This window comes from Ursus americanus, chromosome 33 (genome assembly GCF_024610735.1).
Source record: "Ursus americanus isolate L20-20 chromosome 33, mUrsAme1.1.p, whole genome shotgun sequence".
Classification (NCBI taxonomy): domain Eukaryota; kingdom Metazoa; phylum Chordata; class Mammalia; order Carnivora; family Ursidae; genus Ursus; species Ursus americanus.
Genome location: NC_142159.1, coordinates 15,175,542 through 15,189,693, shown reverse-complemented (window position 1 = coordinate 15,189,693; position 14,152 = coordinate 15,175,542). Strand labels below are relative to the sequence as shown.

Sequence of the window (14,152 nt, the reverse complement as noted above, 5' to 3'; positions counted from 1 at the left end):
TCGCTGGTGGGATGGGAGGAGACAGGGCAAGAGACTGAGAAGAAGATGGGAGGGGGAGTTTGGGCTAGACGACTGGGGTGAGGCTGTGCAGGGGAGGGGGTGCGGTTGGTAGGGGACCCACGGAGACTGGAGCCAAACCGGGTGGGTGTGGTTAGGGATTGAGTGTGAGTCACAGCCCCTGGGTGGCCCCAGACATCCTAGCGCCACTGTCAGGAAAAGCATGGCAGCCCCTGGGGGGTGCGCTCACCACTGTCCTGGGGAGGGTGTGGGGGTTGTGGTAGGTAGTGGGGACGCCGCAAAGCTGTCGGGAAGGCCAAGGCATGTGCCCACCCCAAGTTACTCTTCGTCCTGCACTCCTACCTCAGAGGGGACCCCCTCACCCAGTACCCAGGCTGGATGCCCCCCTCCCGCAGCCCCACATCCCATCAGGCCCTTCACCCAGACGCTTATGCCCCCTAGTCCTTCCAGGCCTGCCCACTGTCCTCCTGCCCTCTGTCTCCAAAGACTGTCTCCTTGACCCTCCCTTACCTGCCTGGCACTGCCCAGCTGGTCTCCACCAGCAACCCAGCTTCTGTCTATAGCAATCCGGGTTTCAAATCCTCCATGGCTCCCTGCTGCCCTGAGCACAGACCCCTGGCCCCTTGGTCTGGCATTCAAGGCCACATGGCCCTGGCCTCATCTCTACCCTGTCACCTTCCCATCACTCAGAACTGTTTGCGGGGCCCCTGGGTGGCTCAGTCAGTTGAATGCCTGCCTCTTGATTTAGGCTCAGGTCATGATCTCAGGATTGTGAGATGGAGCCCCATGTCCGGCTTTGTGCTCAGCACAGAGTCTCCTTGGGATTCCCTCTCTCCTCGCCCTCTGCCCCCCCCACCCCTGCTCGTGTGCACTAAATAAATAAATACAATCTTGAAAAAAACAAAACAAAAAACAAAAACAAATCCTGTTTGCTATCTTCCCAATTCCAGACACTCTCCTCCACACACTTGTACCTGCCGCTCCCTGCCCCAGGGAATTTCCTCGGCCTTTCCAGGATGCTTGGGCACCCCTGCTGCGGAGTCTTCTCCATGACTCTCTCACGCAGGCTGGGCCCCCCGGTCTGTGCACACCCCCGTCACTCAGTATCTTTAATTGTAACTGTCCAGCACCGTGAGCCCCTTTCCTGGTCCGGTCAGTCCTGGTAAGCTATCCCTTGGCGCCCCCTGGTGGCCATATTAAGAAAATTATTGGGCTTCATTGAGCAACAGAAAGGAGGGCGGGAAGGCAATCACAGAGCTCCCACTGTGTGCCAGACCATGGGCCAGGTGTTTGATATACACCAGCTCGAGGAACTCCCATCACAAGCCTTTGGGAGAGATACTACTGCTCCCATTTCACAAAAGTGGAAATCATGGCTCAAGTTTCTCAAGGCCGCTCAGCTAGTACGAGATGGCACCAGGACACGCCCCCCCCCCCAGACTCCCCCCCCCTTGCAGACGGGGAACAGGGTGGGGGGCAGGGCAGCACGATGGGAAGGAAGCACCCTGGTGGTCACAGAACCTGTGGTTTGGCCGTGGAGGTACCCCTGGAGCCTAACAGCAGCTCTGAAGGGTGGGGTGAGGGGGACAGACAGGCTGGTACCTCGGTATCATTGAGGTCTGTCTGGAGTCGGTCCAGGCAGGGTTCACACCAAGCCAGGCCCAACCCGGGGTACAATAGCGATAAATAGAATTTATTTTGTACAACTGTTACTGACATACACACAGCCACAGGGGCTTCAAAAATGGGTGTTGGGGCCGGAAGGCTGGCCTTTGGCGTGGTGCCTAAAAAGTGTGGACAGACACACACAAGGATGTGGGCTCACAGCAGCTGTGCCTGGCTGCCCCCTCCGTGGGAGCTGGGCGGGGGGCGCAAAGGCGAAGCCCACAACTTTAGGCCAGCTGAGACCCCTCGACCTAGAGTGCCCAGAGCATGGGATGGCAGGGGTTAAGCTGGGTGCTGGCTGAGAAGCCAGGGAGGTCCCCCTTCCCCTAAGGGGGGTCACTTGTCTGTCAGGTGGAGGCAGTGGACAGGGCATCGGCAGATCTGTGGTAGAGCTTGAGGGTCCAGGAGGGGCAACGGGCATAGCCAGCTCCCAGCCCCTCAGCCCACCTGGGGTCCCAGGGAACCCAAGAAGCAAGGTAGGGCGATGGGGGGGGCCCTAGGAGGATAACCCCCCATTCTGGGGCAGGTGCATGGAATCACAGTCTTCAATGACCTCTGAAATAATCTTGTCCATTTGCAGCAGAGGTGCCCAGAGAGGGACAGCAACTTGCCCAAAGTCACACAGCAGAACCCAAATTGGAAGCCAGGACTCAGGACTCCCAGCCCAGTGCTCTTCTCACATCCCACTGCCTCCACGGTCGGCTCTGTGCGCACTGAGATATCTCGATCCTCCCCTCCCATCTTGCTCCCCATGAGTCCAGAGGGGCACCCCGGTGTGATGAAGGGCCCGGAGTGGGGGCAAGCCAGGCCTGGTGTTCTGCTTCAACTGACCATGGCCTGCCCCAGCCTCGGAAGTGGGGATGATGCCAGCAGCTTCCCCCTCCCAGGTCTGGATGGCTCCGCCCCGCAGAGACAGCCCAGCCGGGTGGCCAAGGTGGGGGCGGGGGCAGCCCACAGGCTGGTGCTGGCCTTGGGGGCAGAGGTCCTATCCACCTGGACTTGCGATAGCATCTTCACCTTGTGCTTCTGCGGCCTTGTCTGCAGGGGAGAGGGAGATGAACACACCACGAAGCAGGGAGACGGAAGTGGGAGGGGGAGGGGCCGCCCCTGCAGTCCCGGGCTCTCTCTGGGTCTTTTGGTCCCACTGGGAATCTTCTCCCAGCAGGCCCCTCCCTCCCCGCAATTCCCAAGCGCCTTGCAGGCTCCCAACAACTCCTGCCCGCAGTTCGTGGGCCAAGGCAGCGTGGATTGGCCCCGCTGCACAGAGAAGGAAACGGAGTCTCAGAGAGGAGCCAGCGCCCTCCCCGAGTCCTACCCAGCATCCGAGTGGCAGAGGTTTGAATCCAGGTACACATCGCTCTCAGCCCCGGGGAGACTGGCAGAGGGACAGGGAGGAGCCACCCCCCCTTCCTGCCCACTCCTGCCCTCTCCCCACCAAACAAGAGCCGGGGACTGGGTCTGACCTGCTCAGTTTCACCTTCAGAGCGGGAGCCTGGCTAACAGCCCTGCACAGAGTGCCGGCGACGCAGGTGAGAGGACAGATGAAGACACAGGGCAGGAGACACAGACAAGCAGAAGACACGGGTTGTGCCCAGGCCAGATGAACCCAGCCCCTCCTGGCTCGGGGGACCTCTTGGTCCCGGCGCCCACCCCCGGTCCCCTTGGACACCTGTCCCCTTTCCCCCAGGGCCGACTGCCTCGTGGGGGAGCGTTCCCACAGGGCAGCTTCTAGGCTGGCCGCAGGGGCCCAGCCAGCCCCCTGTGGCGGCACGTACCAGCTGCGGGCTGTGCTGCTCAGACGCTTCCAGCTGGATCTTGATCTCGGGACACGCAGGGTCCCCCGGCTTGCCGGCATCGGGATGGGGTGACCGTGAGGGGCCTGGGGAGGGGGGCAGGAGGGAGCCACCTCACTGGCCGCGGGGAGGCACCAGGGAGATGGACGCATGGATGGCCGGTGGGCACCAGGGCTGCGCGCCCGTGCCAAGTCCCTCCCTTGGGGAACCCCTCCCTTACCTCCCTTCTTTACCCCTCCTCCATCATCCACCAAGACCATTCCAGAAGCCATCAGCCCGCAACCATCCCACCCACTGTCTCCTCTGTTAGGGGCAGGCCCATCACACACCCACCACCTGGGGCATGAGAAGTAGTCTCCGCCCTCTGTGCCCATCCCTGTCCCCCTCCTGCTGCAAAAGGGGCTTGGAAGGGGAAGCTGCCTGTGGCCTGGTACCTGGGGAGCTGCCCCCACTCGTGGTGCTGACACTATCCTCCAGCCACGTGCTGTAGATGAAGGAGTCCCGTTTGTGGGGTGTCCCTGAGGATGAGACGCTCTCCTGGGGATGGGGGAAGAGAGAAAGAGGGAGGTTAGCCCTCATCCACGCACTGGCTGGGCTCCCCTCCCGTCTCCCAGCCTCCTCTGCTTGTTGCAACCCACAACCCCTCACCCTCGCGCCCCTGTGAAGAGGAAGGGGGCCCAGCAATGTCTACCCCAGGGAGACCACAGGAGGACAGAGTGGGAGGCAAACACCACACACTCCCATTCATTCCTTCAGCCAACATTCACTGGTGTTATCCTGGGCCAAGCCAGTGCGAGAAAGCAGGCGGGATCCCTGCCCTCAGACAGTGAGGTCTAGGAGGCAAAACAGCCTGTGAAGAGACTCTTAAAATCCTAGACTCTGAGCCCCATTGGGCAGGGCCTTGGTCCACACGGTTCCCTGCTGCAACTGTAGCACCTGGGACTGGGCCTGGCAAGGAAGAGGGGGCCGCTAAAGCTTTGTTGAATGCAGAATGACATAAGGGTGCTAAGGGCAAAGCCCCAGGGGTCTGTGAGAGCGTGAAGAGGGGGGCTCCCAACCTACCCTAGGACTAGAAAATCAGGGAAGGCTTTTAGGAGGAGGTGATGTGAGGCTGAGTCGAGAAGAATAAGTAGGAGTCAGTCAGACAAAGCGGGAAAGAGGAGGCAGGGAGAGTGTTCCAGACTGAGGAGATGGCAAATGCAAGGCCCAGAGGTGGGGTAAGCCTGGTATGCTGGGGGGGACTGCAAAAGAGCACAGAATGGCTAAGGTGGTAAGAGATGAAGCTGGGGAGGGACTGGATCTTCAATGGAGCCCTCAGAGATGGGGCTCTCTGGGGACGACACTGGGGAGCCATGGAAGTCTTCAGAGTAAGGGGGGGTTAGTCTGCATGACTCTTTGGGCTGGGTCCCCTGATCTCATCTCAGCCACATCCAGGCTCCTGCTTCTGCCCGGAGTATCTACAGGCACCAAAGAGCCGCCCTGCAGGCCGCTGGAGAGCAGCACAGCTCCCTGGGCCTCTCACCAGGCCTGTGTCATCCGCGTCCACACCCTCGGTCTCCTCCACCACGCTGGCGAAGCTGCTGGCACTGGACGAGGAGCGGGAGAAGTCCTTCAGCACTTCTGCTCTCTGGGTCGCCGTCTCCGCTCTGCCACAGACAGCACCCTGTCAGCCTGCGTCTGCTCTGGGCACCTCCTGGGCCACACCCCGCTTCCTTGCCCTGGGAGGCCCAGCCTGCAGCCACCCAGGCACCTCTGTGGCCCCCATGACAGCTGCCCAGGCCTCGAGCCTCCCCCCACCACTGTCCTTCCGAATTCACGGATCTGAGCACACCCCTCCCCTGAGTAAAACCACCTGGTGGTTCCCCATCACCCCAGTAAAATCTAATTCCCTTGGCGAGGTATTCAGTAATAACAGTAACTATTAACAGAAAAACTAGGGTCCAGTGTGTTTGCTCTGTGCCAGGCACTGTTTCAAGTGCTTTTAGCAGAGTTACCTCATTGTTATCATTCATAGACCCATCTTACAGATGAGGAAACACCGAGGCTCAGAGAGAGTGGGCGCATAGCCCAAGGTCACCCAGCCAAAGGTGGGAGAACAGGGGTTTGGACCCAGGCCTTCCAACTCCAGTCTACTCTCGACCCTCTCAGTTTTGTTCCAAGCTCGGGACTTTGTGTCTCCTGGAGTCTCACCCCTTCCCTCAAATCCCAAAAAGCAAATTCATCTTTCAAAACTCAGCCAAGGGTCTCCTCCTCAATTCCTCCTCTCAGGGTGGGAATGGATCTCCCCACTCTGGGTCTGCGAGCCCTGTCTCTCCCTGTCCCTGTCGTCCGTGTCTTCTTCTCTGTTCACCTGCCTGACTCTTCAGGAGAGCACAGCCTGGGAGTCTAGACACTCCCAGAGCCAGCCCGGAGGGGGCTGAGCCCCAGCACTGGAGGGCCTCCCCCTACTTCCATTCTTCCCCAGCCCACCTCTTCATGTGGCAACCACAGTCAGGTTTGAAACATCACTCCTCTTAACTAAAATCCCAAAGGCTCCTCCCTGGCCCCACTGAGGGTAAAATGTGAAGTTCTCATAGGGCTTCCGGAGCCGGGATCTAACCCCCGCGTGCCTCCCTGACCTCATTCCCGGCAACACCCAGCACAACTGTCTGCCTGGGCCCAGCCCCTCACTCAGCTCCAACTGCGCCACTCTTCTTTCTGTCTTTCAGGCATGCCTCAGGGCCTTTGCACTTGCTGTTTTTCGCCTAGAGCCCTCTTCCCTCTGCCCTGCCAGTCTTGGCAGGGCTGGTTCCTCACTCAGCTCTCAGCTTAAGCTTCCCCCGTTTCTAGATGTCTTTCCAGAGCACCAACTATCCCCCCCCCCCCAGTAAGTCCCCATTCCATCCCCTGCTTCATTGTTCTCTTGTGTCACCATCTAGAAACAGCTCATCAGGTCACGCTCCTCTGGACTGCCAGCGTTGGCCCTGCCAACGCTCCCGGGCAGCCCCAGGCCAACGCAGGGACTGGAAAGGGTGAGTCCAAGCCCCCTGGCTCGGCGTGCCCCGAACCCCAACCTGTTCTTGGTCGTGGGCATCTCTGGGGAGCTCTGAGTGGATGAGTTCTCCGACTTGGGCTCCTGTGAGGCGTGCCCGCTGTCTGGGGTCTTCTGGCCGGCGGGGGGACTCTCCCTGCGGGGCACACGGGGGCAGCGGGGGGATTCAGCACTGGGCCTGGCATCGAGGGTAGAACGAGGCCCAGGTGGTGAGGTCCCGGGTGCCTCCTGCCTCGTCCCCATACCCTCTATCCTCAGGGGCCAACCCCAGAGCTGTCCCTGCAGCAACCTGGCTGGCCTGGCCAAGGAAAGAAGCAGGCCGTGCTGGAGCGCCTACAGAAGACGGGACACTCCTCAAGTCCTCCCCTCCTGATGCTTGTCATGGGTAAGGAAACTGGGGTCCAGAATGGGAAGGAATCTGCCCAGGGGTGCACAGCTATGTCCATGGCAAAGCCAAGCTCTGAAGCCAGGCTTCATAGGATTACGGGCTCTCGTGGCCATGAAGATGGTACCGCCTCCACTCCCAAGGACTCAGTGCGCCTGCCCTGCATCACGCGCCCCGCCCCGCACCTCTACAGCAGCCCGTGTTGTTGGCTGTGTTCTTAGCCTCATTTTCCAGATTGGGATGGTGGAGCTCAGAGAGGTATCGTGACTCTTCCAGGGTCACACAGCCCCAGTGTGGCAGAGACAGGATTCACATTTAGAAACTATGCCCTGTTTCCCAGGGGCTGTCCTGCAGCTACTGTGGCATGCTGCCTGCGCCCTGCCCACACAGATGCACCCCTGCAGACCCCGCAGACCAGGCCGTCCATCCCAGCTCTGCCTCACTGGCTGCGTGACCTGGGCAGGCCCCTGCGCTCTCTCACCTACTGCATCTTGACATGGAAGGTGTGACCCCCTGCGTAGCCAGCAGAACCGCTGACATGAACGCCCCTCACGGTAGGTGACAAGTTGGCCCTGGTGCCTGGCACGCAGCAGGCGCCTGACTGTACAGCTGCCCCGAGAGGGACAGGAAGCAGAAGAGCGGACACTCCCTCCTGCCTGCTTCACTCTGCCCCTGCACGGGGGCCAGGAAAGGGGCTGGAGGAGACAGGGGACCTGCCCACCCACCTTTTCTCTTGCACCTCCTGGATATTCTCAATACCGATGGCACTGCTACGGCGTGAGCCAAATGGGCCCGACTTCTTCCTCGTGGGGCTCTTTCCAGGGACGATCAGTGACTGCAGGGAAAGGCCCCAACTCAGTGCCCACCTGCCCTGAGAGAGCCACTGTCCCCCACATGCCACCTGGGGCCCTGCTGCCCCAGGCCCTGAAGCAGAGACAATGGAACAAGAAAGGAGGAGAGAAATGTCCATCTCCAGGGACAGCCCTCCAAGTTCACAGATAGGGAAACAGGCCTGGGGAGGGCAAGGGCCCCCAAAATCACACAGCAGCATGGGGCCTGGAATCTTAGTCCAGGGGAAGGGCAGGAACCCGAGGGGGCTGGGCAGCCACTCTGGGCAGGGATGGGAAGAGGCCGAGACCTCAGAATGGCTCCCAGCTCTCTGCCCCCATGTTGTCATGGGACCTGGAGGCTCAGGGTCATGGGGAAAGAGTGGAGATTGCAATGCAAGCCCCCGCCCCACCTTGGAACCTCCAAACTAGCTGGGGGAGATTCTGGCCCAGCATTGAAAGATACCCTCCCTCCCCTGGTTTATTAAACACAGTAGGATGGGAGGCCCCAGGCCCCAGAAGCAGGCCCCAGCTTCTCTGGGGAGGCAGGAAGGTGGGCCCCAGGGAGGCATGGAGAGGCAGGAACCCCCAGGCCGGTTCATGGTGCGGGGCGGGGGGGGGGGGTCGGGAATCAGGAGAGGGATGGCGTTCCATGCAGAACTAGCGATATTGGGGGACGTGCAGCTGGGCATAGGGTCTTTGGGTACCAGATCCTGGCAGGGACTCGCCCAGGGTCCCAAGGGCCAGGGCAGGGCCAGAAGCCCCTGGCGGCGGGGGGCACCAGCTCTGGCGCAGGTACCAGGCCCCAAAGCAGGTGCCGAGTGCCATCCGAGCTGCTGGCACTCCACCCTGCACAGCCCCGGGCCGGGCCCAGGGGGAAGGGGGGGGGCAACGTCCCCAATATGGCCTCCGTCCTGAGAGCGAGCAGAGAACAGCACGTGCAGGCAGCCTCCAGAGCCGGCGGCCCCGTGGACGACAACCTCTTCCACCGTTCCTATGCCTATGGCACTGCCCCGGCGTCCGAATCTACTCGCGCTTTTCCCAGGAATAAGCAATGACTGGCAAGCAGCAGAGGGCAAGGGCAGAGAGAGACAGACACAGAGAGAGACAGAGAGAGATGGAGGCAGTGGGAGGGGTAAGACAGGGAAAGGGGGGAAGGACAGACGGACAAAGAGAAACCAAGCCAACAGTGAGTCAAGGGGTTGACAGACACAGCCAGGAAGGGGCGGCACAGCGGACGGAGGAGACAGTGACACGGACAGACACAGATGGGGGAACACACACGAGATCACGGAGAGAAACACAGACAGACAGAGCCAGAAGAACAGGGAGGTCGGGAGGAGAGAGCAGGGAGAGAACAGTGCAGGCGGGGGCGGGAGGAGGGAAGAGACAGGTGTCGGTGGGGGTGGGGCAGCGGGGAGAGAAAGGGAAGGTAGATCAGGGAAAATGCAGACGCAGAAGGAAAAGGAGTCACAGCGGAAGAGAGAGATGTACAAAAACAAAAACAGAAATGGGTCTGGTTACTGCCATGGTGGGTGCTGCTGGCCTGGCCCGGCCCCGGGGCCCCTCGACAGCACCCACAGGAGGCTGAGCCACTCAGCGGGAAGGGAGGGGGTGGGCCTGCTTCTCCAGTGACAGTGGGCTTGGTGACTGCAGGCCAGCAGAGGCCCCGGCTTGTTCCCCGGGCCAGGCCAGACCACGGGGCAGGGGTGGCTGGGGGGCCGGGGGACCTCCTGCCATGTGACACAGCCTCACAGCACTGAGCACAGGGCTTGGCATGCAGCATACAGTCAATAAAGGACAGAAGGACGGCGGACAGATGGATGGAAGAAAGACGGCGGATGGGGAGGAGAGATGGCGGGTGCCGTGTCAGGGGTGGTCACTGGGCGGTGGAAAGCAGATGGGCCCACAGCTGAAGGCCTCATCCACCCTGTGTGCCCAGCACCCCACCCCCCATCTTAGCAGCAGAATCCCACAGAGGCTGGCAGACAGGAAGTAGTCACACAGTAGGTGCTCACACAGAAGCCCAGTTCCTAACACACAACAGGCAGCCATAACCACAGAGGCCCCGACACACAGTGGGTGCTTACACAGCAGCTGGGGCCAGGCACACAGAAGAAGGGGCTCACAGAGAACACGCTCCCACCACAGCTCGCTTCCTGACACGCAGCAAAGATCCCCCGGTCTCCAGGGCTTAGCACATACCCTGTGCTCAGAAGTCCATCTCCTGACACGTGGTAGGTCCTCACACAAGAGCCCAGGGCTGGGCATACAGTGGATACTTACAGAGCTGATGCCCACACGGCAGCCCAGGACCTGACACACAGCAGGTGCTCACAGAAACTCAGGGTCAGGCCCACAGCAGATGCGCACACAGTACACGTCCACACAGCAACCGGGTCCTGACACAGCAGGTGCTCAAATAGCAGCCCGAGTCCTGACACACAGTAGGTACCCACCAGCATCTCAGGGCCAGGCACACAGCAGGCGCTCACACAGAAATCCACGTCCTGACACACAGTGCGTGCCCACAGCCTGACACACAGTAGGTGCTCCCAGCAGCTCAAGGCTTGACAGTAGGTGCCCGCAAAGCAGCCCAATTCCCAACATGTGATAGACAGCAGGTGCTCAGTAAGGAATGTCATATAGAGGGAGCCCCAGAGCTGACCCGCAGAAAGTCACCTGAATAAGGGACCAGGAGGAAGGAAGGGCTGAGGAGCTGGAAGGGGGCTGCAGGCTCTCAGCACCCCACTGTCGTGGCCTGGACATTGGGCCCCCATGGAGAGCCATGGCTAGACTGAGTCTAGAACCCAGGATGGGCACTCAGACAGCAGGGTAATGGAGGGGGGCAGGCCTCGGAGGTGGGGGAGAGCTGAGGCCTGTTGGGGGAGGGCACTCACTATTCCAGCTGCCTTGGCCAGGTCGGGGTTGTTGGGGGCGAAGCTCCCGCTGTGGCTGGTGGACACGGTGTTGGGCTTCTTGTTGCTTAGTCCCATGGCGTCCATGGACTGGCTGCGGCTCCGGATGACCCGCTGTGAAGGTGGGGTGGGAGTGGAGGAGGCACAGACTTTAGGAGGCCCCCTTCCCCTGGGAAACCCAGGAGCCCGGACATCTGGTCCCTCCCCACCAATACCACTCTGGGTAACCCCAGGAAGTCCCTATCTGTGAGGCCACAGGAGGGGCAAGTCCATATGGTGCCTAAGGGTAGTTTGGGCCTTGGCTCCGCCACCAACTTGCTGGGTGACATTGGACAAGCCACTGCACCTCTCTGAGCCTCCTATGACTCTCATGTGGCTGTTGCAAGGATTGTAGGAGATGCTGGGGCATGACCCTGAGCGTGCACAGAGAGCCGTCCAGAAACCTCAATTTCTTGCTCTTAGGGTCCCGTAAGGCTTTCTTTACTACTTTCTTTTTTTTCCTCCCTCTCGCTTTTCCTTGCTTTTCTTGGCCAGTCTGTACTGAATGTTTCCTATGGGGCCAGGTACTTTACGTTCACTCATTCAATCCACCCTACGAGGTAGGCACTATTATCATGCCCATTTTACATATATGAGACAAGCCTGGAACCAGTATGTCAAATCATGTGCCCTTAACTGTGGGCTCTGCTGCCTCCGACTTAATCCAGGTCCACTGTCCAGCACCTATGAGAGATGTGGGACCACTGGAGCCCCACCTCCCCCAAGGCACCCCAGACCCACGTTCACTCCACCCCATTCCCTGTCTCCAGTGGACAGAGGCAGGGCTCTCCTCAAGCCCCTGTCTCAAGATTTTATTTATTTATTTATTTATTTATTTATTTATTTATTTATTTATTTGACAGAGATAGAGACAGCCAGCGAAAGAGGGAACACAAGCAGGGGGAGTGGGAGAGGAAGAAGCAGGCTCATAGCGGAGGAGCCTGATGTGGGGCTCGATCCCATAACGCCGGGATCACGCCCTGAGCCGAAGGCAGACGCTTAACTGCTGTGCCACCCAGGCACCCCCAGTTCCAGGGCAGGCCTGGACAGCTGGGCCAATCCCCTTATGCAAACCCACTCCAAACCCACATCTCCAGCTTTGCTGCCTGCCCTAAGGGTGAGGTCCAACAGGCCCAGCGGGGCACCTGGAGGATGGGCCGGTCCCCTCCTGTGGGTGGAGGAGAACATGGCAAGGAAGCCACGGCCTGGGGACCTGCAGCCTGGGGGAGTCTAGGACCTGTGGGTCGAGGAGGAACTCCCCCTCCTCTGCCTCTTACTTTGGACAGCAACCGCTGAGGTAGATAGACAGGGTTTTGCATTTTGCTTTGAATTTATATCGCACTAATCTAACTCATTCACAAATAATTCTCCACAGCGTATGCGGTAAACTGCCATTGCCCTACCCTGTAGGCAAAGAAACCGAGGCTCAGGGGTGCCTGGCTGGCTCAGCAGGAAGAGCCTGGGACTTTTGATCACCGGGCCTTGAGGCTGAGCCCATGTTGAGTGCACGGATTATTTAAATAAATAAAACTTAAAAAAAAAGAAAGAAACTGAGGCTCAGAGGACGCTCAAGCTGGTAAGTGGCAGAACTGGGCATCAGTGCTCTTAACCGTAAGCTAAACCAGAGACAGCCAGGTCACAGGGTCACACAGGCCAGGTCCCTCTCCTATGGCCACTCGGTTCCCATGCCGCACCTCAGACTTCTGTTTCTTTCCCTCTGAGAACACCTCCTCCTCTCTTCTCTGCCTGCTGACCTGGTAACCACCACCAGAGGCACCCGGTTGCCACCCAGAAGGCTCCAAACCTTCGCAGAACTCCCAAGTAGACTCCACCCCCAAGCCTAGGCACCCCCCCCCAACCATTAACTCCTCCCAAGTCAGCGCGCCACCCTAAAGTCTAGGTCCTCCCTGAGGCTCGCCACCACCCAGACTCTACCCAGGTACTTGCCACCTAAGCTCCTAGCTCGGCTCCCTGCTCCCCGACTCCACCCCTAGCTCCGCCCTCTACTTGACCCCACCCCCCATGCGAGCCCGCCTCCGGCCACACCCCCACACCTTGCCCATAACCCCGCCCCGACCCCACCCCCAGTACGAGCCCGCCTCCGGCCACACCCCCACGACTCCACCCCAGACGGGGCCCCGGCCCCTCTGCCCCAGGTAGACCCTAGCCCCTCACCTTGAAAGACTCGAAGAAACCGCCGCCACCGCCGCCGTTCTCCATCTTGTCCTCGTCGCCGCCCAGGCCCATCATGGACTGGCTGTGGATGTGCAGCTCCTCATAGAGCGTCTCCAGGAGGGCGGCCCGTGTCCGCTCCTGTGGGCCAGGTGGAGGCCATCACGGGAGAGCCCAGTGATCGGACCCTCGTTCCACAATTAGAATCCTGGCCACCTTCTCTGAGTGAGTGGGGAGTGGGCCTGGGCCCCCGGAGCCTACGCTGGCTCCCCCTGGGCCCCTCCGCAGCTCCAGCAGGCCCCAAGGCTCCTCCTGTCCTGATCCCGTTTTCCCCCTCCCCCACGGTGCCCTCTGTGCCAGCCTGCCCACCTGCGGGTGCCTCCTGGGACATTCCTCACATATTCCTAGAAGTGCCCCACTTCCTCTCCCCTGACCCTAGCCCTGCTCACGTGTTAATCCGCCCCCACCCCAGACAGCTCTCCCTCAGGCCAAAGTCTGAATACGGCATTTCCCTCCCCAGGCGCGCAGGGCTGAAATCCTAGATTGGGGGAAGGGGTTCAGCCCAACAGCCCATCCTCACCTCCAGTTTGGCAAACTTCTCTGCCTTGTAGCAGGCATATTCAGCATTGATCAGCTTTGTCAGCAAAAATTCCTGGAACTCAGGCCCCTGGGAGCCCCCAGTGTGGAGAGGAGAAAGGGGCTCAGATGAACACAGAGGCAAGGGGCTGAGCCCCAGTGACTCAGAGGCTGGAGTCCCTGAGCTGTGCCCTGCTGGGGCCCTGGGGTCGTTCTCTTCACTCCCAGAAGGACGCCTCCTTGGCCTCAGCTCTCCAGCATAGGTACCTGTGAGGGCCCCCTGTGCCCTTCATGCTTGCCCACCCCTCGGGAGAGCAAACCTCACAGATGTACGGGGCTGGCTGGGGTCTCCTACTGCCTCAGTCTGGGGGAGAAGAGAGGGGTCTGGAGCCAAGGCTTGGAAGTGTGGCTTCTGACAGGTGAGAGAAACGTGTGCCCCCTTCCCAAACATTTTAGAAGAAAGAAGACTGTGATTGTCAAGAAGATAATAGCAGTTGGGAAAGGCCACAGAGTCTGCTATGAGAAATCTAGAACAATGGTGCAGTTTGTTCCGTGACTTTGTAAGTAAAGATCACAGTTTTTATCAGTTTGAAGGAAAAACCAGGCCCCAACTACGTGGTTAGGGGAGCCCAGCGGCCCTGGCACACAGTGGGGCTTCAGGACTCTTACAGCAGAATGTGTGCCCCCCTCAGCCCCCACCCATTTCATCTTGCTCTGTCCATGACGGT

General features: G+C 60.0%; 1 protein-coding gene across 14 annotated transcripts in view; it reads right to left on the bottom strand.

Annotated features, from left to right (window-relative positions):
• Nucleotides 1-1,690: 1,690 nt before the first annotated feature.
• Nucleotides 1,691-14,152, bottom strand: part of RAP1GAP (RAP1 GTPase activating protein) — a 49,076-nt gene continuing 36,614 nt past the window's right edge. For 5 of the 14 annotated variants that reach the window (XR_015722806.1, XR_015722805.1, XR_015722810.1 and 2 more), the window contains 11 exons: nt 13,429-13,515; nt 12,852-12,989; nt 10,620-10,751; nt 8,700-8,777; nt 7,618-7,727; nt 6,530-6,643; nt 4,999-5,122; nt 3,911-4,013; nt 3,459-3,593; nt 3,147-3,188; nt 1,691-2,721 (listed from right to left, as the gene is read on the bottom strand). Coding sequence is in view for 7 of the 14 variants with exons in the window: in XM_087858600.1 (XP_087714726.1) it covers nt 3,180-3,188; nt 3,459-3,562; nt 3,911-4,013; nt 4,999-5,122; nt 6,530-6,643; nt 7,618-7,727; nt 8,700-8,777; nt 10,620-10,751; nt 12,852-12,989; nt 13,429-13,515 (999 nt within the window). In the remaining 7 variants the exon portion in view is untranslated. Of the gene's footprint in view, nt 2,722-3,146; nt 3,189-3,458; nt 3,594-3,910; nt 4,014-4,998; nt 5,123-6,529; nt 6,644-7,617; nt 8,778-10,619; nt 10,752-12,851; nt 12,990-13,428; nt 13,516-14,152 lie in introns of those variants that run through there. The other 9 variants (XM_087858600.1, XM_045782184.2, XM_087858602.1 and 6 more) reach the window with 7 other exon arrangements.